General features: G+C 34.4%; 2 protein-coding genes and 2 non-coding genes across 4 annotated transcripts; 1 reads left to right on the top strand and 3 right to left on the bottom strand.

The window, feature by feature from the left end:
- The first annotated feature begins 3767 nt into the window (after positions 1-3767).
- On the top strand, positions 3768-3930 carry LOC131526466 (U1 spliceosomal RNA). The gene has a single exon (XR_009267458.1). It is a non-coding gene; the product is annotated as a U1 spliceosomal RNA (small nuclear RNA).
- An 803-nt stretch (positions 3931-4733) lies between these two features.
- LOC131526154 (glutathione S-transferase A-like) lies at positions 4734-15390 on the bottom strand. Its single transcript, XM_058754282.1, has 6 exons — positions 15100-15390; positions 14896-14961; positions 8495-8600; positions 6556-6674; positions 6030-6118; positions 4734-5166 (listed from the first exon to the last, which is right to left on the bottom strand). Exons 1-6 carry the CDS (start codon positions 15265-15267, stop codon positions 5034-5036), a joined length of 681 nt encoding a protein of 226 aa, XP_058610265.1. The 5' UTR covers positions 15268-15390; the 3' UTR covers positions 4734-5033.
- A 2401-nt stretch (positions 15391-17791) lies between these two features.
- On the bottom strand, positions 17792-24256 carry LOC131526298 (glutathione S-transferase A-like). The gene is made up of 6 exons (XM_058754523.1): positions 23985-24256; positions 23779-23844; positions 19870-19975; positions 18930-19048; positions 18488-18576; positions 17792-18288 (listed from the first exon to the last, which is right to left on the bottom strand). Exons 1-6 carry the CDS (start codon positions 24150-24152, stop codon positions 18156-18158), a joined length of 681 nt encoding a protein of 226 aa, XP_058610506.1. The 5' UTR covers positions 24153-24256; the 3' UTR covers positions 17792-18155.
- trnaa-agc (transfer RNA alanine (anticodon AGC)) lies at positions 19429-19503 on the bottom strand. Its single transcript has one exon. It is a non-coding gene; the product is annotated as a tRNA-Ala (tRNA).
- Positions 24257-24762: the final 506 nt, after the last annotated feature.

Genomic DNA, 24762 nt, shown 5'->3' with positions numbered 1-24762 from the left:
GGCCTTCTATGAAAGTGTACTTGGGACATGAATAATAAAATTAGAAAAAAAAAACATTACCAGCAAAAAGCACAGATAGATATTTATGAGAATAGTATGGACTTTTTTCTAAGTAAATTCATGATTATTCATTAAAATCATATTATTTATTTCCGTACCTCAGTAACCCCTCAACCCCGTTACACAAATCATTCTCCCCCCGTAAAAATAATGAACTGATCCTTATGTGACATCATTAACAGAAAGTGACATCATATAACTCTTCCGATCAACACTGTGAGCAGACATAGGCAAGTTACCACCTTCTTTCATAAATATAGCTTATTAATATTGTGATATTGTGATTGTCAAGCTTAACGACTCAACCCTGTTACATTAAATAAAGATAGAAAACTATTACTTATGAAAATGATCTTTGTTATTTTAACAATATACATGATTTCTTAATATCATGTGCTCTCCTGTTATTCACTACATTTAGGGCAGGGTCTGTTTTGAGCAAAAAATCACAACCCCGTCACACTCAACCCCGTTACTTATTTGACCATAACGGGGTTGTGTTTTCAACACTTTGGCTCTGAAGTTATTCAATAATTTAAATGAATTATTATATTTGATCAAGAGTCTTATACCACATGCATATGTTGAATGCAGTAATGTCCATGTTAAAGCTGTGTGTGTGTGCACGTGTGTTCTGATGAGATTTTCACATCTCAGTGTTAATTATATTCTACAAACAATACCCCATAATGACAACGTCAATAAGGTTTGTTTGACATTTTTGCAAATTTATTTAAAAAAACACATGTACATAAGTATTCACAGCCTTTGCTCAATACTTTGTTGAAGCACCTTTGGTAGCAATTACAGCCTCAAGTCTTTTTGACCTTCTGCCCAGTCTGAGATTCTGAATCATTATCATTAATGCTATCTCAATCAATTCATTAAGGCTATCTCAATATTTTGGTGCACTGAGCTTTTTTTCTAAAAGTCCTGGGGTGCGTTTCCCAAAAACAACTATAGTCACAAGTTACATTGTTACCAATAGAGTTCAATGGAACTAACGACCATAGTTAGCTAACGATGCTTTTGGGAAACACACCCCAGGTTGTTTCAAATTTCAGTTTATAATGTTATAATGTATACTATGTTATTGTTGTTTTTCCTTCAGTCGGGTTAATAAAACTCCATTCAACTGCAATTTATATCTGTTGTCTTTCTTGGTCACATAATGAAATACAGTGTTTATAGAAAATCTTAGTGAATTTGAGGAAAAAAACAACTATTTATATGTTAAGCTGTATTTGTCTCTTCAACCCCGTTTCCACCTACATTTTTATTAATTATTTTTTTAAGTTTATGAAAAAGTCATTTATTTTTTGTTGAACTCAGTCTGAAATGTTCAGAGCAATCATAAGAATACTGATTTTAGTTCAAATTCTGAAGTTAACCCACTTCTTTGATCAAAAATGATGAGGTTGCTGTCACAAAAAGTTCAATTTCAGGCTGTAGTATAGCAAAAGTGTGAGATTTTATGTAACTTTTATATTTGCAAATACTGAATTAGTGTGAGGGACATCTGATTAATAGGAAAATGTTGATTTTATTACAAGTACATTTTATGATCATATTCAGAGAGCTCCCATAGTGTCCATAACGGGGTTGAAGATTAATAGTGCCCATATCTTAAAATAATGACCAATAATAATAGGGATTTGATGCCTGAGGTGGGAAAATATGTTTTTCAGATGTTATTTAAGTATGTCATTAATGCTGTGGGGTGTTCAGAAAAGTAATACATTTTGGTAAAAAATTTGTGTTTGATCGATTGAGTGATCGCAGCGCAGCATGTGTCCTCGAGAAATAGTGCAGTGATGTGCTGATGATGCGGATATGGTCGAGTGTAAGTTGTCCCACATGCCAAGTTCAATAGCCAATTTATATAAATTGGTTTAGTAGAAAGTGCTCAAAATTTGAATTTTGTCAGAGCAGTACATCTGTTATGGAAGACTTTTGTCCACTTAAACAATGCATCTGTGATTTGACCTTTCATGCAGTGCGTAACACAGCTCCAAGTGAATGAAAACATCCTGCAAAGCTTTACATCTGAAAGTGAATTACAAAAACACGAATAAAAAGTGTTAAAAACTACAAACATGGCGGATACGCGAGAACGACTGCTGGAGGTTTAAATAAAGGGGTTTGCCTGGTTACTAATCAATAACCTGCCGAAAAATATTTATTTTAAATACATCATTACTCTTCTGTGTCACATGCTCCTTTAGAAATCATTCTAATATTCTGATTTGCTGCTCGAGTAACATTTATTATTATTATAGTATAATTATAATAGAAATAATATTATAATTTAATATTTAAAACAGTTGAGTAGATTTTTTTCATGATTCTTTGATGAATAGAAATATACAAAGATCAGTATTTATATACTATAACCATTAAAAAGCTTGGAGTCAGTATTGGAAAGAAATTATAGAAATTAACTCTATATTATTTAGCAAGGATGCTTTAAATTGATCAAAAGTGATGATAAAGACTTAATGAATGAAGAATTTATAATATTACAAAAGATTTCTATTTCAGATAAATGGTGTTCTTTTGAAATTTCTATTCAAAGAACTCTGAAAACAATTTTACTCAGCTGTTTTCAACATAATACTACTAATAAATGATTTTAGCAACAAATAAGAATATTAGAATGATTTCTGAAGGATCATGTGACCATGTAATGATGCTAAAAATTTGTAGTGGTTTCTTGCAAGTTGTTCTGATAATAATAATAAATAATAATAATTAAAAAAAAACTCTTTGTTTTAGGCAGACACAGACATCAAGAATCAGAGTATGAATCTCAACTACTATATTCAGATAAACAGATAAACTCTGAACATCACAAAACAAGCTACTAAAGAGTCACATTAAAAACAGCAAAAATAAAAGAAAATAGTAAGAATAAAAGAAGTTACAAAGACAATTCGATGAATTTTTATTGGCTCCAACATGCTTTTTTGATGGTCACCATTGTTGTGATTCTCACGCTGATTCTTGATGTCTGTGTGTCTAAATTAAGAAGTTTTTAAAATTTATTTTAAGTAGGTGTAACTTCTGAAAACATCTGTGTGTTTACGCCGACAATACCAGATCTTGTGTTTTTCACCTTGTTGATGTAATTATTAAAGAAAACCTAACTCAGTTATTCAAGTCACTACATACTCAACACCACATGATCATCTTTCCTCTGGTTTGTCCGGCTGCTGTAATTTAATTATAACAACCAAAATCTAATGTTAAGAATTAAAGAGTCAAGATCCCAAATAATTTGATTAGACATTTTAAGAACGTGGATATTCCTAACAAAACATACATCGATTTGGATTTGTGGTCCAGGGTCATATATACGCTTGGTTGTGAACAGATCAACGTGCTACTTTCTTTCCAAGTCGATAGAAAGTAAATGAAACGAAAAGATGATATTAACCGTGAAAAGACTGGCAGCGGAACTGAACATGAAGACGCGCCGCTGACGTCACGCGTGACGTGTTTCCGCTAGTGCGCAGCGCGAACGTCGTTTGTGTTTTTCTGAAGCTCAGCTGGTTCCCGCGCTTCGTCGGACTCGTGATTCGGTCGAGACGCGGGTCTCCGCGAGCTGACGGTGAGTCGCGTGTGAAGAGCGCGGTGATGTTTGTTCCTCACCGTCGATGTGATCGGTGTGCGGCGGAGTGAGTCTCTGATCGGATCCGCTCTCGGTCATACTTACCTGGCAGGGGCGCCTCCGTGATCAGGAAGGTGGATCGCCTTAAGCGAGGATTAGCCATTGCACTCCGGCTTCTCTGACCTTAATGAATTCTCCACATGTGAGAATCTCAACTGCACAATTTCTGATAATGGGGACTGCGTTCGCGCTCTCCCCGAATTATCCAGTTAAAGACAGAATGAAATAAATCAAGCTATGAATGTAGTTTCAGATTGTGAAGTTTTTGTTGGTTTTGGAGAAATATTTTTAATTTGAAGCGAATGATTATCAGTTCTGATACAAAATGTTAGCTGCATCTTAAGTATAGACGAGTTTATAGAAGTTGATATTTTGTCAACAGAAAGTACTTTTTTTTAATATTGCAAAAAATTTTTTTAATAAATGTTGGTTAATTAAAATGTAAAACGTATTACTGGCGTTTCATCTCTCTTCTTTCTAAACTGATGTATTTCATCTAAAGTCTCGCTGTATCTCTTTGTAAGTGGTCTCTGTATATTACTTTCAGTTGAATGTAATTATGCATAATTCGTTGTTATTATAAAGTAAGTACATGTAACACGGTAACACTTTATTTTATGGCGTCCTTGTTACATAAGCAGAATAAAAGGTCTGACGCTCAAATCTATAACACCAAACAGAAGTACTTCATGTTGGTTAATGATTACTTACAAAATAAACAAGCCTACTATTTATTTTTGATGATCATTTTTTTGTGCCAGTCTCTGTTAATTAGTAATTCACACAATGACTTGACAAAATATTAAAAGATAAAATTTGAATAATTTGGAAATCAAATACAGTAAGCATATGATTGCATTCGCTTTCCAATTTTTTTCTTTTCTTGGTATAACAAGCAAAATTATTTGACATTTTGCTTGTTATACTAATATATATGTGTGTGTTTATATATATATATATATATATATGTGTGTGTGCTAATCATTTAAAACAAGTGGTAAAACATGGTAAATTTGTTCTTTATTTGGATTAAACAGGATAAAACTTTATTAGCCCCAAACAGCAATAGAAAATGTTAACGTTAATCATTACAGACACAACAACAACAAGCTTTATCTTCAAAAATTAGTTTGAAGCGGCTCGCTGGGTTAAAGATAAATGATTGAGGTTAAATGTCAGACCAATACAGACAAAACTGTGAACGAGACTGATCACAGACAAGGGTTGTGATTTAATACAGTAAGTTGAATGTAAATCTGAATTCACTGAAGGTTTTTTGCTGCTGGTGTGTTCGGGATGTCCTTCACAGGTTCTTGAGCGTGTCTTGACCCTTAGGTTTCTCCAGCCAGTGAGGAGGCCAGCTGGCTTTAATACTGGGACGGTCCTTCAGCATCTCGTAGTACTCCATCAGTCTGGGACAACGCTCTGGAGGACAGCTGAAACCAGATCAGACATTAAACCAGCCCCATCTGAACCGTCACCTGACGTCATCAATCACTAACCCTCATAATGCATTCAATATCTGATACTGTTTTCAAACTCAAAGAATCATTTTATAAAGCACTCATGACAATATTTTTCAACTAAAACCATACTGCATCTAATCAGCAACTTCTCATTAATGAGAGAATGTGAAAAAAAAAAAATGTTTTGAACGTTACATGTTATTACTGCACTTACCTCTCTTCATTAATTAAAAACACTTAATTCTTTGAAATTTCAAATTACACTTGAACCAGACCAAAAAATCTTTAATTATTTTTTCAATATTGATGAGAAATTTTATTTGAATATATCACTGTATGAAATTTATAAAAGCATATAACCTGAGAATTATCAGTATTAATCCCAATGGAACGAATAGATTTAATTACAGTAAATTCATTTGAATTTATAACTCAGGATTGCTCAAAAACAGTCCAAATTGAAACCTACATATTTATATACAACAAAGCAACATAATTATAATTCTGAAGAGTTTTTAAATCAAAAATAAATTAATAAATAATTTTTTCATGCTGCAATGGTTTGTCATTAAACGTACATATCTCACACACTTTTGGGACTGAATTTTGCTGATAAATATGAATATGGGAAAAAATATATGTAATATATTATATAAATGCATTATAAATTATAATGCATTTGCATAGTTTTTAGTAAGGGAACAAAACTTTGCTTTTTTTTTTTTTAAAGAATTTTATGCATCTTTTCCGCATAAAAACTGCGTGTTTTTACCCTCATAATGCATTCAGGTCAGTCATTGAAAAACGCTTTATAACCAGAGTGATTCACTCACTGAAATCGTGGGAAATACGCGATGATGGGGAAACAAACCACATCAGCCATGGTGAAGTTCTTTCCAGCGAGGTACGAGCCTTTACCCATCTGATGAACAAATCACTCATCGTTAGAGAAGTTCATGATTATCCCTACAAATACAGTAACAAAATTCTCGTCTTTATTAGTAGAGGAGATGCTATCATTACAATTAACATGTGTATTCATAATCCATTTGGCTTTTGTAATGCGATTCATTTCAGAAGGAAATGTAAAAAAAAAAAAATAATAATAATAATAATTGGACAAAGGCATGGAGGCCAAAGGTCAAGTTCACCATCCATAACTCTATTCATTTTACTGCATGGACAACTGATAAAACATTGGGTTGCAATTAATTGCAACAGCCGCCTAAAACAATGACTATCTGATGATTGGTGGAGTGACTCATATTTAGATTAAGAAAATAACTGATGCATAATTCACAATGAGACCGGCAATCTGACGTAATAAAGGCATGATTTATAATATCAATAAAATCTGACCTTCTCCAAGTATCCATCCCACAGTTTGAGCTCGGTGATTAAATTCTCTTTATTCCTCTTCAGAGTCGATTCATGTCTCTCTCCTTCAGGAACATACATCTCATAGAAAGCCACGTCATCTGAACAACAACAACAACAAGAAAGTGCATATGTGTTTATCATATTTGATCTATCAGGCTTTTACGACTCGTATAGTTTGATATAGTGAGAATATGGAAAACAGTTTTATTCAGAGACTCAAAAATATGCAATTTGCTGCAGATTCTATTTCTATGATGAAATTCTGATGATTGATTGTGATGTAAATCAATGAGATCTTTTTATAACAGCATATCAGATACTGACATAAAATTATATAAATATTAGTCATCCAGTGTTGGGTAAGTTACTCAAAAGTAATCTGCTATAAATTAGTAATTATTTTTTTAACATTTTAATTAGATTACATTACTGATTACTGCATTTAAAAAAAAAAAAATCAGATTACTAATTACTTTAATTTTCAAGTCATTAAAAAACCCAAAATGAAACTCAAAGTAAACTTGAAAGTAGTTCTTTCATTATTTTAATATCGACTGAAAAATTACATAAATATCAAAACAGCAACTTGAACGATCACTTGCATTTTTTTCCTGATAACAGCGAAAAGAACTTAAAATGTTTCCTCATTTTTGATAGTACAGATAAGAGCAATACATTTACATCTACTTTAATTTGTGTGCACTCTCAATATTAACAAAACGTTGTGCTTTTGTAAAATAAAGAAAACAAACAGGCTGCACTTTCTGCCGTCTCAGTCTCCGTGATTATCCTTCTGAAATGTTCCACAAAAATAAACAAATCAGCTAATACTTGTAAAAACAGACACTTCAAGCTAATTATCTTTAGATAATTCTCATGTCTGTGTCATGAAGTCAGTCATGTCGAAAAATTATTTTCTGTGATAAAGTAATACGTATGAAACCAACGCGATGCCCAGTTTTCCCGTCTGAGCTCATTATCTGTAATGTGGTCACTCTCACGTGCAGCTTGCGCTATTCATACGATAATCATCCACGTGAGACGCAAACTTGTAAATGCCCACATCACCTCCGTAAACAACGCAGCAAGATTCATCAAGTTCATCTCGGCTGCCTTTCGTTTTTGGAAGAAGATGCGTTGGGAAGAATCAACCTTGTATTTACCTCAGAAGAAGAACGCGATGCAATTCAGCGGAGGATCTCTGAAGAGTCATTTATTTTTACTTATATTAGTGTTATTGTGACAAACTTGTACACATTGAACTTTTCCCAAACTGTAATGCCAGACTAAAATATGTGAAATTGAGTGCAACATTTTGAGATGTGACCATTCATTGCATCTAAATGTTGAATGACTCATCTGCATTTTAGCTCACATTCTCTGGTGATTTATTAATGGGCATACTGACGCGCAAAACATGCTTTAAAAATTATTTTTCCGTCACATTTTTAACAGATATAAAAAGTAATACGAATACAGTGACCGTGTAACGCGTTAACTCTGATTTACATTATAAGCATCAGAATTTCATCAGTGAGATCTTTATAACAGTGCAGCAGATACTGACATAAAATGATCTAAATATCAGTCGTCGCTCTATATCTCTAGTAATATCTTAGTAAGATGAGACTGAAATGATCCAAATATATAATCCAATGCTGATTGGGAGATGAAGAAATAAACGCTCCTCAGAAGATGTGAGATGTTTTGGAGGCTCACTGATTTTCCTAGAAAATGATTGATGGAGAATCAAGTAAAGCTGAGCTGCTTCAGTCCAGTAAGTGTTCATCTGGAAACATGACTGCAGTTATTCTGACCTTTACTTGATCAAAATCAGTCAAGATTTGACAGCAGAAAGACACTGAAGACGTTTGCATGCATTTAGAGTTGAAGTATGTTGACTGTTGAGGGCACTTACACATTTTCTGCTGCAGGTTGTTGGTCTCAAACATTCGCTGGTAGACGAGCGCTTGTTCAGCCGGGTCGTCTGGGATCAGCTGGGTGCCTTGAGACTTAAACGCGCTCTAGAAACCAAAAAGTCATCAGCCTGATTACTTTATTTTAAAAAATCAATTATTATTACTACTCTTCCTTGATGAACATGTTTGTTTTCAGAGTAACTTTGATATTTTTCTTGATAACATCAGAACTGAGTCAGAATCTCAAATGAAGTAAGACTACCTTGGAAGATAAAAAGTATCTACTCTGAACTAGAAAAAAAAATATTTGATGAAAACATTGGAAACTAGTACTAGTAAGTGATTATTTGTAACTCATATCTAAGTTTTATAGACAATTTTTTTTGTTTGTTTATTTCCACTGTAATCCATTGGCTTATTATTAATAAAATCTTATTTCTGACATGTTATAAAAAATAAATAAAAGTATAAAAATAATTGAATTTTTATTTTCACAATTCATAGTTTATATTTCACGGTTCTGAATTGAGAGAAGAGATAAAAAGTATAATAAAGTAATTTGGCACTTTCTCACAATTCAGATTTTTTTTTTTTTTTTTTTTGTGTAATTTTTTAAATTCTATGTGTGGTTGGGAAAAAAAGGAAAAAAAATTGAGACAAAAAGAATTGAGATATAAAAATAATTTTTAAATTTATGGCTGCGAGATGCCGCTGACTCAAACGCAATACTTTGTGTTTGTGTAACAAAAAGAGAAACAAAAAATTAATTGCTGATTTTGTGTCATCTTTATGCATAACATAGACCCAAAATTTACATACTAATGGAATAATATGAGATGAGAGTTAAAATTATATTTCAATGCTTTTATGTTCTTTCGCAAAACTGGTTCCACAAGAAATTTGCATTCAGTCACAAATCTTTGTCACAAAGATACAAACTCAGAATTGCGAGATATACACTAAAATTATGAGAAGAAAACTCCAAATTTTGAGATAAGAAATCACAATTATCCTTTTTATTTTTTATTCCATGGCAGAAACAAAAAATCAGAATTGCGAAGCGTAAACTCATAACTGCAAGAAACAATTATTTTTTATATATCATGATGGAAATGGGCTTCAAATACCTAAAAAAATAAATAAATATGCAACGTGTAAAGAACGTTCTGAGAAAGTTTGTGTAAATCAGGTCTGGGCAAATTCAAACTAATCTACTTGTACAGCAGTGAACTTTGAGCGAACACATGAAAAAGTCTTGCAAATAAATGCAAAAACAGATATTATTGTTCTCTGTTCCAAGTTGATTACTTTGTGCAAAGTGCACTAAATAAAACACTTTTGACAATAAGGAAATAATCACACATTTATTAAAAACGTCACAAGCCAATATTGGTATATGACCTAATTCGTATGGAGAAGTATTTCAAGAAACTCTTTACTCTTCTCTTCTCAACTGACATGTGACTCATCTGCTTTTCTAGTGATAGTTAATGTTTCTATAATAGGCTACTACAGCATTTCAGTGACACATTAAAAAATAAAAAATCTAAGATTACAAGATTAAAGTCGTGGCAATACAAAAATAAAGTTGAAATATTTTGGTAATAAAGTTGAAATTTTGAGAATAAAGTCGAAATTTCATAAAGTGGCACTAAAATGCCGTCGTACTATAAAGCAGATCATGAGTGATGATTAAGGTAAAAAGTAAACGATTTACAACTGAATGCAAATTTTCTCATGGAACCAGTTTGTGAAAGAATGTAAAATCATTGAAATTCAAATAATTGTAACCCTCATCTCATATTTTTCTGTCTGTTCAGGGTCTCTGTTACACAAAGATGACGAAAAAAAGTGATTAATTTGTCTCTCTGTTTTGTTCAATGTTCAATGTTCACTTTATTTATAAAGCACATATTAATACAACAAATGTTGACCACAGTGCTGTACATGAAACAATGCAGAATAACAATAAAATCACTTTCAAATTCTATATCATAACAGCACACAAACACCAATCAAACCTCAGATTCAATGAGGCAATTAGTAAAAACCACTGTCACCACTAACACCGCACTCATGTTTCCTCAGATCAGCTATATATGATGGAGCTGTACCATGTAAGGCTTTAAAACAAATAATAATATCTTAAAATCAATCCAATAAGAAACCGGCAGCCAGTGTAGCTTTCTTAGAACCGGAGTGATATGCTAATTTTTCTGAGTACCTGTCAATAGTCTTGCAGCCGCATTTTGGACCAGCTGTAGTCTGTCCAAACTTTTTATTGAACACCATGGTACGGTGAGTTACAATAATCTAATCTTGAGAAAATAAAAGTATGGATAACCTTTTCCAAGTCCTTTCGAGATAAAAAATGCTTAATTTTACAGATTAGTCTAGTCAAGTAATTTTGACAACTTCAATTATTTGTTTATCAAATTTCAGTGCACTATCACACACTATACCCAAGATTAGTAGACATCCACACCTTAATCTCCTCAAAACATTCCACCAATCTTTCTACTGCGATGGAGGCAGTAGGCTTCAGAGGTAGATACAACTGGGTGTCATCTGCATAACAGTGAAATGACACACCATATTTACTCAAGATCTGACCGGGAACGGGAGCATATACAATGAAAAAAAGACTGGTGCTAAAACAGACCCTTGTGGAATACCACAAGATAAAGGCGCTGAGGTCGACATACATTCTCCTATTCTGAAGATAAGACTTAATCCAATTCAAGGCATTAACTCGAATACCTACACAAGTTTCTAAACGTGAGATCAAAATCTGATGGTTGATTGTATCAAATGCCGCTGTAAGATCTAAAAGCAAAAGCAGAGTCACGTCACCAGAGTCAGTTGCCATAAAAATGTAATTAAAACTCTCAGTCGGGGTTTTAAAAACAACACCTACGGCATCATCAGTAAGGAAGGACTGAAGTTGCTTAAAAACAGTGTTTTCCAAAATCTTTGCTAAAAAAGGAAGCTTTGAAATTGGTCTATAGTTGCACAACACACTCTTATCCAGGTTTGGTTTCTTCAATAAGGGCTGCACTGGCATGTTTACAATAAATTGGAACAATTCCAGAAAGTAAACTCTTATTAATTATATTCTCTACCTTCTCGGTAGAGACTGGCAAATATTCTTCATCTTGTGCACCGGTTTTGTATGGGGTTCCACAGGGCTCAATTTTGGGTCCTGTTCCATTTTCTTTGTACATGCTCCCTTTGTATGCTATATTTAGGAAGCACAATGTCTCATACCATTGTTACGCAGATGATACTCAGTGTTATGTTCCCTTGCACCCAAAGGATGTCTCCAGTCTACAGTGTTTATTTGATTGTCTGGGAGATGTTAAACAATGGATGTCTGCAAACTTCCTCCAGTTAAATGAGTCTAAGACTGCGGTCCTACTCTTTGGCTCCCCTGCTTCTACAGAGGTTGTGGCCAGTACAACGGAGCATCTATCTGGTAATCTTCATTCACATGTCAGAAAATTAGGCGTTACTTTTGACTCTGCTTTGACTTTTGATAAACAGATCAATGCTGTGGTTAGAAGTTGTTTTTATCAGCTAAAGAATATCGCAAAGAAGTCGTCATTCTTAACATTAAGAGACATGGAGTCTGTAATACATGCTTTTATCTCATCCAGATTAGATTATTGTAATGGATTGTACTTAAGTAGGAGACATGACAGTAGGGACTGTGAAACACCTGTTCAAAACGCTAGATTGTTAACTGGAACAAGGAAGAGGGAACATATTTCGCCAGTGCTGATCTCTCTTCACTGGCTCCCAGTTAAATATCATATCCATTTTAAAACATCGCTGTTTGTTTATAAGGGTTTGCATGGACTGGCTCCATCATATATCTCCGATCTCCTGTTTCACTTCGATCAACCAGTAGTCTTCAGTTGACTGTTCCAAGGACACGCCTGAAATTGAAAGGTGACCGTGCCTTTTCAGTGGCTGCTCCACAACTTTGGAACATTTTGCCATCTTATATAAGATCTGCTCCAACATACGCTGATTTTAAGTCTCTTCTTAAAACGTACTTATTTACTGTTGCATATGGTCTCAAGTAAGCACAGTGGCATAACTGTAGTGTACTATCTGTTGCTGTGTTATGTTTACCTTTGTATTTTGGTATATGTTTTAATTTTGTACAGCACTTTGGCCAACAGCTGTTGTTTTTAAATGTGCTTTATAAATAAATATGACTGACTGACTAGTTATTAATAAAACAAATGGACCAATCACCTCAATAACTTGCTTTAAGAGCTTTGTTGGAACAATATCTTGAGGAGAGAATGTCAACTTGTATATTACTTCGGATGTCTGATATATTCCCAACAAAAAAAAATCGAAAAGACTTTCACATAAACCCATAGGCATATCTCCGGGAACCTCCAATCAAAGGATTCAAGAATGAATCAATTGTTGAGAATTGTCGGATTTTGACGATTATTCTCAATAACATCTGAAAAGTATCTGGACCTGGCAATTTTCACAGCCCGCCGAAATTTGCCTAAGGGGTCTCGCAACATTTTGTAACTTATCTTTCTTCCATTTGCGTTCACATCTTCTACACTTCTTTTGTTTTGTTTGTTTCCACCACAGAATTAAAAAAACAAACAAATAAAAAACAAAAACAAAAAAAAACTTTAAAAAGTAGGCTAATTGTGACACTTTCTCTCACAATTCTGACTTTTTCTCGCAATTCAGAATCATAAGTTATGAATTATGAGATAGAAAAATCGCAAATACATTATTTAATTATTTACGGGCTACCATAATATTCAGATGTAACCAGGGCTGGAAATGGGGGCAGAGTCTGGGGAGTGAATTTCGAGGGGGACGGCGTTTCATTTCTATCTGGCTAGGTTTATTTGGAAATTAAAGTGATTTCTATATTTCATCCATCCAAAAGACTACAAAAGCGATCCCAGTTCTGCATATAAATGTAGCGCTGTGTTTATGGTTCACTGTGCAATGCCGTTTTTTTTTCCATTTAATACCTGCAGACTGCAGCCAATAGAAATGCTCCTCTATCGCCGCTCGTCCTGCTCCTCACAGCACAGACCGTGAAGCAGACTGCAGTTGTTGTCATTCATTGTAACGAACAAAGTGTAGAGACGATGTAAATAATATATTCAGTGTGCAGTGTAGAGAGCTTCATTCATTAAAATGGAAGTTTGTGAGATAGCGATGAATGGAGGGTAACAGCTTTTTAATGATTATAGAGAGTTTGCAAATGTGAAATTGAATTTATACAACAGTTTATACATTTTTGATTTTATACAAAAGTTAATATTAAGTGACTTACATTTTAGGAACACTATTTCTTCAACAAAAATATAGTTAAAAAACAGAGCAAAATAGACAAAGTCGCAACTGAGCCTCTGCGCAAGTCTTTGACACAGCACTGTTTCGTTTATGAATGAATCTTTGCTTTTGAACAAATCTAGTGAGTCAATGATTCAATGACCCATTCATAAAGAGAGTCACTTGCTTCGTTCCTAAATGAATCAGCGGTTTGAATGAATCGATTGAATGAATGATTCAGTGACAAAGACAATGACTTGATGCCACCTACTGGCAGTTTCTGCTTCATTTTTAAAGTATAAATTGAGTTATTTAATTCATTGAAATTTATATATTTAAAACATTAGTCTCATAACATTGTTATTATGATATGTATTAATGCCACCACAAGCATCATACATCAGAAATTGTGCCCACAATTTGCAGCAGAACGAAAAAAAAAAAGCTGGAAAAAAACTCAAATTGATAAAAGGTCTTTAATGCCTGAGGTGGGAAAATATTATATTTTGAATATGATATTAAAATATGATCAATATTTTTTGGAGGTTTGATATGTGCCTAATGATGTGGGGTATTTAGAAGTTGAATGACACGTAGTTGAAAAACATGTATATTAAAAGTTGAAATGTTACTGAATCCCAGGAATGACGCTCCTGTCATTGATCAGAAGGTCTGTTCCTATTTTTTATTTATTTTTTTTTTTTTTAAAAGAAATGCAAGCATAGTCCTCAAGAATGTAATATTAAAAACTAACTGCAAACGTTTTTGCAACGTAATATGTGCAAATTCACACACAACATATCTTTAATTTGGCCAGAATTGCAGGTGCTTGTCTAAACTTGAAAAGTTTAGAGAAAATATTAAATACGTTGTTAATAAATATTATCATAGATTATAAAGTGTTTTATAATTAAATACATCCGAAAGGTCATCTAAAATTACTGTTTTTGCTGACCATCTTATTTATAAGAATTATAGCACGCGAGGATTGTGTGAATTCCTAACGTTTATAAATGTTTGAATCACGGAAAGACACGCCCCTTCAGAAAGACACGCCCCTTCAGTGTTTTACCTCCAGATACAGACACGCGGCAAAGGACTCGTTCACGACGATGTCTCCGTGCTTAAAAGTTGGAAGCTGCAAAGAAAAAAATGCAGTATTAAAACAAAGGTTTGGCAACTGTGCTGTCGCTGAATTAAAGCTGCATACACAGTAAAATGTCAATGCAATCATAAGAAATCATAAACGGCACAGGTCTAATGCATCTGAACGCACCTGAGCTCTGGGATTGAGAGCTTTCACTTCTGCACACTTGTGTTCGTTCTTGTCAAACGACAGAAGTTTGTGTTTGTATCCCTGCAGCAGCTTCTCCTCCAGCGCGATCATGACTCTCCAGCACGGCGGAGAACCGGAGCCCCAGTACAGCATCATGCTCTGCGCCATGACCGATAATGTCGTGTTTAATTAGGAGATAAGACTGTTAATGCGCGCTGCTGTGCAGAAAAAGACCTCAGATTTTACTGCGTCACGCTGACTCTGACACGTTCACTGAGGGGCGGGGCTTCGCCATCTGCCGGCCGGAAATGGAACTGCGGAACATGGAAATACTGTGGTGCTCAGGTGGTGTTAATAATTAATAATACTACTACTACTAATAATAATTATTATTATAAAGTAACAAAACATTATAATACAATAAACTAAAATAAATAATTAAAAATGACAAATACACAAAATGGTAAATAAAATAATTAAAAATTAATTCATCAAACAAATAAAATATAACAAAATGAACGAAAAAGAACAAAAATATATAAATTAGAGCTTAGAGAAAAACAAAAACAAAGAACAGGTAGCCTCTGTGTGTGGTTTAATATGTCCGGTCACTGATTTGGGGTCTTGTAAAACCGTGAAGGGGTTTATTTTGCAAAATTATAATGATCGTGTGACTGCATTGGTTATTTTTACTCATCAAATAAATACCTTGACATTAAATAATAATATGAGTTTAAATTATTTCAGCTGATCTGCTTAACACTTTATTGATTCTGCTAAAGACACATTTAAAACTTTAAAGTTTACTAACATGTACAAAACAATCGTCAGTAGCCTAACATGAACGATATTACAGTCAGTAATCCTACTACCCAGCTAACCATTTTTGGTTCCCAGAACGTTCGGGTGGTTTTTTTGTTTTGTTTGGAGAACATTCCTAGAACGTTATTCTAACATTCCCATAAAGTTAGTTTTTGTTTTTTAGAACGTTATTCTAACGTTCCCAGAACGTTATTTTCTGTTTCCCAAACAAATAACCAAACAGGAACCAAAAACTAACGTTAGGGGAACGTTCTATGTTTGCTGGGTAATCCGTTGTTGTTTTGTTTACATTAGTACATTAGTAAGTTACTAGTTTAATATATTCCTGAATAGCGGTCATGATAGCGATTGACTAAAAAAAAGGTCCCTCTGGACTTTTAATTCATAAAATCTAATTTCAGAGATTGCTGCAGCTGAATAACAAAGATCGAGACGTTTTGGCTTAAGCCCGAAACACACTACACGATTCTCGGCTGTCCCAGAGGAAAGATCGGCATCGTGAAGCAATCGCGATTCGCGGCGATTTCTGATTGGCCAGGACTGTTTCACGATGCCAATCTTTCCTCTGGGACAGCAGAAAATCGTGCAGTGTGTTTAGGGTTTAATGAAACATTGAGAAAATATAACGAAGATAGTGATTATATATATATATATTTTTTTTGTGTTTTTAAATTAATCTCGGGTATTTTCATAAGAATAAAGTATTTCTAATACAGTGCTAATCGACATTCACTGTAGCCTATATAATAAAATATATATTTTTTCTGGCTCATTAACATGATTACTTAAATCACTTGAAAACTTGTATGGAGCAAAAACATGATTTAATCTCATAAATCGTCAGGTTTTGGTGCTCTGCTAAGCTAACACGCTAACCCTCATGCAGCTAGGCTTTATAGGAACAATTACTTTTTTCAAATTTTGTAAAAAGTAAAGATCATTGGAATTTTTATTTTTAAAGAGGACATGGATTTATTATTATTATTATATTAATGTTCCTTGATGTTTACTTATAATAAAGTTTTTTGCATGACACTGCCTCGATTACGAAACAAAATCCTCTGACACGATCCGGGATGCCATTAAAAATAAATATCTACTAAGTTTGAGAAATCAAACATGCCGTTTTTGGAGCTTGATTAAATAAACGCTTTGTTTATAATGAGGAGGACGTTTTAAGCTATGAAACTTGCAGGAGGTTTTAATGATAAAGACCTCTATATGCCAAAAGATTGAGGCAAATTTGATTTCTCATGAGACAACCCTTTTAAAAACATTAGGTCACACCAACTAAATTAATGTGCAAGTAGCAGTAGAATTTTGAGGTAATATTTTCAGCTTAATACTTTCTGATATTGTACCACAGATTTAGGTATTATTTTTGTCTCTGGTCCCCATTGAAAATGCTCCCTGAACACACCTACAGTAACTTCAACCTAAAGTATTATATTAGTGCCAATAAATATTGTTACATCCCAAAACGTAATGACTTTTTATTTTGTTATATTTGTGCAGAATTTGATATTGCTACTGATTTGTTTTGTTGACACGGACAGTGTTTTGTTTTTGCTCTCCATATACTCCATGCAAGGCTTAATGAAGACCAGCTGGTCCTAATAGTCATCAGCTACTGGCTGGCTCTGATTGGCTGCTGGAGGGAGCTTGTGGATCAAGCTGGAGACTCCCTGTGAAGATGCCCCTATTTATTCCCACCTTCGTTGCCTCCTCCTGTTGTTTTCTTCTGTCCCAGACGTTATCACGTGTGCTAGTAGTCGATCTGTTGGCCTTCTGGTTGTTTGTGTACAACGTATTTACCTTTTGAATCTTTGAAGAGATGTTGTTACAGTAAGTTAAACTTGTATAGTGCTAATAATTTAAAACTGAACCACGTTTCTTTATTTTTTGTAGTAATGATGGTACATGTTCTTTATTTGCCTTAACAGGACAAAACTTCATTAGTCCCAAACAATAACAATAAAAGCTGTTAACAGTCATTACAGCCACAATAACAATGAGCTTTATCTTCAAAAATGAGTTCACAAATTAATGCGGTCTGCTGGGTTAAAGATTAATAATTGAGGTTAAATATCAAACGTCAGACAAATTGAAGCTGCTGCACTGTAAACAAGACTGATCAGAATCAAGGGTTGTGATTTAATACAGTAAGTTGAACATAAAACTGAATTCATTGATGGCTTTTTGCTGCTGTGAAGTTTGGGAAGTGCTGATGTTCTTCACAGATCCTTGAAGGTGTCTTGACCCTCAGGTTTCTCCAGCCACTCCAGAGGCCAGCTGGCTTTAATACTGGGACGGTCCTTCAGCATCTCGTAGTACTCCATCAGTCTGGGACAACGCTCTGGAGGACAGCTGAAACCAGATCAGACATTAAACCAGCCCCATCTGAACCGTCACCTGACGTCATCAATCACTAACCCTCATAATGCATTCAATATCTGATACTGTTTTCAAACTCAAAGAATCATTATTTTTCAACGCATCTGATCAACAACTTTTCATTACTGAGAAAATGTGAAAAAACGCTTTATAACCAGAGCGATTCACTCACTGAAGTCGCGGGAAATACGCGATGACGGGGAAACAAACCACATCAGCCATGGTGAAGTTCTTTCCAGCGAGGTACGAGCCTTTACCCATCTGATGAACAAACTGATCATTAGTGAAGGTTCATTATTATCGCTAAAAATACAGTAACAGCATCTCCTCTACTAATGAAGATGAGAATTCAACTGCTGCAATCAACACGTGCATTCATAATCCATTCCACAAAGAAATACATTTTAAAAAGACAGAGGCAAAAGGTCAACTCTAAAAATTTTACTGATAAGACATTAGGTTGCAATTAATTGTAACAACCACCAAAAACAATGACTATTTGACAATCGTAACATTTAGATGAAGAGAATAACTGATGCATCATTCACGAGACGAGCAATCTGACGTAATAAATGCATGATTTATATTAGCAATAAATATCAATAAAACACAACCTTCTCCAAGTATCCATCCCACAGTTTGAGCTCGGTGATTAAATTCTCTTTATTCCTCTTCAGAGTCGATTCATGTCTCTCTCCTTCAGGAACATACCACTCATAGAAAGCCACGTCATCTGAACAACAACAACAACAACAAACAGTGCATGTTTTCTCAAATTTGATCTATCAGGCTTTTACGACTCGTAAAGTTTGATATAGTGAGAATATGGAGAACAAAACAGCTCAATTTTATTCAGAGACTCAAAAAAATATTTGTATATATGCTGATATTTATATGATGAAATTCTGATGCTTGTAATGTAAATCAATGAGATCTTTAAAAACAGTGCAGCAGATCCTGACATAAACTGATCTAAATATCAGCGGTCGCTCTATATCTCCAGTAATATTTACATTTACATTTACATTTATGCATTTAGCAGACGCTTTTATCCAAAGCGACTTACATTGCATTCAAGTTACAGTTTTTTTTTTTTTACATTTTATCAGCTCTTGCTTTCCCTGGGAATCGAACCCATGATCTTGGCGTTGCTAGCGCCATGCTCTACTATTTGAGCTACAGGAAAGCTATATGAACAATATGTCTCAGTAAGATGAGATGTAAATGATCCAAACATATAATGCAGTGCTGATTGAGAGATGAAGAAATAAACGCTCCTCAGAAGATGTGAGATGAAGATCATTCCTCCGCTGAGGAACAGTGAAAGTAAAGCTCCTCAGAAGATCCTGATGATCAGATTTGAGACGCACTGATTTTTCTAGAAAATGATTAAAGCTGAGCTGCTTCAGTCCAGAAAGTGTTCATCTGGAAACATGACTGCAGTTATTCTGACCTTTACTTGATCAAAATCAGTCAAGATTTGACAGCAGAAAGACACTGAAGACGTTTGCATGCATTTAGAGTTGAAGTATGTTGACTGTTGAGGGCACTTACACATTTTCTGCTGCAGGTTGTTGGTCTCAAACATTCGCTGGTAGACGAGCGCTTGTTCAGCCGGGTCGTCTGGGATCAGCTGGGTGCCTTGAGACTTAAACGTGCTCTAGAAACCAAAAACACATCCGTTAGTCATCAGTCTGGGATCTGTAGTGTCTGGATCTATTACTTTATTACAAAAAATCTATTATTATTACTGTTTTCAGAATCACTTAGACATTATTTACTTCAAACACCAAGAAAAATATCAATGTGTAACTGAACTGAGTCAGAAACTCAAATAAAGACTACTTTGGAAGAAAGAAGAAAAAATAAATAGTATCTACAGTTGCTGGTCATATAATTAGAATATCATCAAAAAGTTGATTTATTTCACTAATTCCATTCAAAAAGTGAAACTTGTATATTATATTCATTCATTACACACAGACTGATATATTTCAAATGTTTATTTCTTTTAATTTTAATGATTAGAGCTTACAGCTCATGAAAGTCAAAAATCAGTATCTCAAAATATTAGACTATTACTTAAGACCAATACAAAGAAAGGATTTTTAGAAATCTTGGTCAACTGAAAAGTATGAAAATGAAAAGTATGAGCATGTACAGCACTCAATACTTAGTTGGGGCTCCTTTTGCCTGAATTACTGCAGCAATGCGGCGTGGCATGGAGTCGATCAGTCTGTGGCACTGCTCAGGTGCAACAGTCCAGTTCTTTTTCTCCACAGCCCAGTTAAGACGCTTCTGACGTTGTCTCTGGTTCAGAAGTGGCTTGGTAGCCCTTTTCCTGAAGACGTCTGAGCGTGGTGACTCTTGATGCACTGACTCCAGCTTCAGTTCTCTCCTTGTGAAGCTCTCCCAAGTGTTTGAATCGGCTTTGCTTGACTGTATTCTCAAGCTTGCGGTCATCCCTGTTGCTTGTGCACCTTTTCCTACCCAACTCAACTTTGCATTTAATATGCTTTGATACAGCACTCTGTAAACAGCCACACCTTTCAGTAATGACCTTCTGTGACTTACCCTCTTTGTGGAGGGCGTCAATGTTCGTCTTCTGGATCATTGCCAAGTCAGCAGTCTTCTCCATTATTGTGGTTTCAAAAAACAAGAGATACCCGGAATTTATACTGTAGGGATGGTCATTTATTCAAACTCAAATGTAAATATTCTAATATTTTGAGATACTGATTTTTGACTTTCATGAGCTGTAAGCTCTAATCATCAAAATTAAAAGAAATAAACATTTGAAATATATCAGTCTGTGTGTAATGAATGAATATAATATACAAGTTTCACTTTTTGAATGGAATTAGTGAAATAAATCAACTTTTTGATGATATTCTAATTATATGACCAGCACCTGTACTCTGAACTAGAAAAAAACAATTAATTTGATGCTGAAAACATTGGAAACTAGTAGTACAAAGTGATTATTTGTAACTCACTTATCCCAGTTTGATAGACAATACTTCTTTTATTTCCACTATAATCCATCCATTGGGTTGTTATTTATGGAAAGTTAATTTATTTAAAAAAATTAAAAAGGTAATTGCTACTTTTTATCTCACAATTATGACTTTTTTTTCCATCGCAATTCTGAGTTTATATTTCACGAATCTGAATTGTGTGAAAAAACTCGTCACAATTAGATTTTTTGTCTTTGTTTTTTAATACTGTGGTGAAAACCACTATTTTTTTCGTCATCTTTATGTATAACAGAGACCCTACACGGACATAGTAATGGAAAAATACGAGACGAGATTTAAAAATATTTTTCAATGCTTTTATGTTCCTTCACAAATGGGGTTCCACAAGAAAATTTGCATTCACTTGCAAATCTTTTGTGTTTTTTTTTTTTTCCCGGAAGAAAATGTGTGCATAAGTTTCTTATGGAACACAAAAGTCTTGCAAATAAATGCAAAAACACTGAAATATTACTGTTCCCTGTTGTTGTTTGCTTTGTGCAAAGTGCACAAAATAAAACACTTTTCGGCAATAAGGAAATAATCATACAATTATTATTAAACACGTCACAAGCTAATATTGGTACGTGACCTAATTTGTATGGAGACACGTGCACTTCAAGACACTCTAGCTTTATTGTTCTCGAATGACGCAAATCAGCTGACATGCGACTCATCTGCTTTCCCAATGATGGTCAGTGTTTCTGTAAAGCAGATCATGACTGATGATTTAACTGAATGATTGTTACACAATGCTTTACAAGTAGATTAGGTTGACTTAGTGGTCGACCAATTTATAACAAAGGCCGATATATCGGCCGATATTTGCCATTTTTCAAAGCTGTGAGATTTTAAGTGTACTTTTTTTTTTTTTAAATTTTTTATTATGCAAACATACTATTAAAAAACATACTATTTACAGGTAACAAATCAAATACAAAATAACCAAGGTCAACAAAACATACATGACAGCCAACATGATTTGTGTGAGTGAGTGAGTGTGTGTGTGTGTGTGTGTGTTTGTGTAAGTGTGACTGGGTGTTGGGGGTGGAAGTATATAAATAAAAGAAAGTACAACAGACATGACAACAGTAAAAAAAAACATAATAGTAATGATATCAGTAATAATAATAACAATAATAGTAATAATAGCATTAATAATAAAAATTAGAGGATGGAGGATGAGGAAGGTGATAAGTAATTAACTCAATCAGAAATGAGGGGAAAGGTGGAGGGTGAGGAGGATGACAAATATCAATAATAATTGTATTAAATAGTAATTAGTAATAGTAGCAACAATAACAATAATAAACTTATTCATCCGAGACAGGGGGTGGTTGGGGAATCAGGAAGAGGACAAATAGTAATAATAATAATGGTAGTAATAGTAATGACGAAATAATAATAATAAAGCTATAAATAGTAAGATATTATAAGGCTGCCTCTGGGCCCTCCAGACATGTTCATGTCATTTTCACAGTGTGCTGTATGTAAAATGAGTGTTACCTTGTCTTTAGTTAAAATAAAGATAAAAAGATTACCAAAGCACACAAACTTCCCAGAATACTGAGTGCCCTGTTGGTTACAGTGTTTACTTCCTTTTTAATTATATTTTCATTAAAAGTACCTTGGAGAGGTGAGGTGTCCAAGTTGCAACATCTTAACTACTGGGGTGCCTCAGGGCTCAGTTCTTGGACCACTTCTCTTCTCTGTCTACATGGCATCACTAGGTTCTGTCATTCAGAAACATGTCTTTCATATCACTGCTATGCCGATGACACTCAACTCTACCTCTAATTCCATCCTGATGATCCGTAGCTGCTCGCATCTCAGCTTGTCTAACAGACATTTCTTGCTGGATGAAGGACCATCACCTTCAACTCAACCTTGCCAAGACAGAACTGCTTGTGGTTCCATTCTGAGCTTATATCTTGCAATTCTGAGTTTATACACTATATTGCCAAAAGTATTGGCACCCCCTTCTAATGAACAGGTTTGACAACTTTAGTAATTTCCATGAGTACAAATCTTAATGTTTAAGCATATAATGATATTCAAGGGAGTTGCGTGCTCTAATTTTAAAGCAACAGTTTGGACAGGACCTTTTCTATTCTAACATGACAATGCCTCTGTGTATAAGGCAAGGTTCAAAAAGAAATAACTGATTTGAGTCAGTGTGCCAAGTCCTGATCCAAGCTGAACACCTCTGCTGTGGCTTTAAATGCAGATCTTGAGCCAAAAACTCTTTACTAAACACCTTGTACATACACTATATGGACAAAAGTATTGGGACACTCCCTTCTTTAGAACAGAAAAAGGCACTTCCAAAACTGTGGCAACAAAGATGGAAACATAATTCATGCATTTAAAAATTGTAGCCACAGAGAACGTGACAGACCATGGCATAAAAACGTGAATTACGTAACTACACGCCCCTTCAGTGTTTTACCTCCAGATACAGACACGCGGCAAAGGACTCGTTCACGACGATGTCTCCGTGCTTAAAAGTTGGAAGCTGCAAATAAAAAATAAAAAAGTGCAATATTAAAACAAAAGTTTGGCAACTGTGCTGTCGCTGAATTAAAGCTGCATACACAGTAAAATCTCAATGCAATCATAAGAAATCATAAACCGGTCTAATGCATCTGAACGCACCTGAACTCTGGGATTGAGAGCTTTCACTTCTGCACACTTGTGTTCGTTCTTATCAAAAGACAAATGTTTGTGTTTGTATCCCTGCAGCAGCTTCTCCTCCAGCGCGATCATGACTCTCCAGCACGGCGGAGAACCGGAGCCCCAGTACAGCATCATGCTCTGCGCCATGACCGATAATGTCGTGTTTAATTAGGGAATAAGACTCTTAATGCGCGCTGCTCTCCAGAAAAAGACCACAGACTTCACTGCGTCACGCTGACTCTGACACACGTTCACTGAGGGGCGGGGCTTCGACATCTGCCGGCCGGAAATGGAACTGCGGCTCGTGTTTTAAACGGGAACTTGGAAATACAGTGGTGCTCTTGTTAATGATCTCAATGAACAAATATCATTTAGAGGAAATAATAATAATAAAGTAAAAAAACAATTAAAAATAATTAAAAACAAAAAATAAATACAATAATAAAATAATTAATAAAATAAAAAAACTAATAAATAAACAAACAAAACAATTATGTTATAATAAATGAGAAATACAAATTTTTGAAAAAGCAATAAAGATAAATGAAATAAAATAATTTAAAAGACGTTTTAAAGAATAAAGCAAAAAAAAAAAAAAAAAGAAGCATGCATTAAAATTGTCATGTATTGGAGGGCCTGTTTATTTTATCTATTAACTAAACATGATCAAACATGATCAGTTTATGTATTACTCTCTGCAGATGCCAGAAACGCACAGATCCAATCAAACACTGCCAGCTGTCTTATTTCAGAAAGG

This window comes from Onychostoma macrolepis, chromosome 19 (assembly GCF_012432095.1).
Source record: "Onychostoma macrolepis isolate SWU-2019 chromosome 19, ASM1243209v1, whole genome shotgun sequence".
NCBI lineage: Eukaryota > Metazoa > Chordata > Actinopteri > Cypriniformes > Cyprinidae > Onychostoma > Onychostoma macrolepis.
This window is presented reverse-complemented; position numbering and strand designations above follow the sequence as displayed.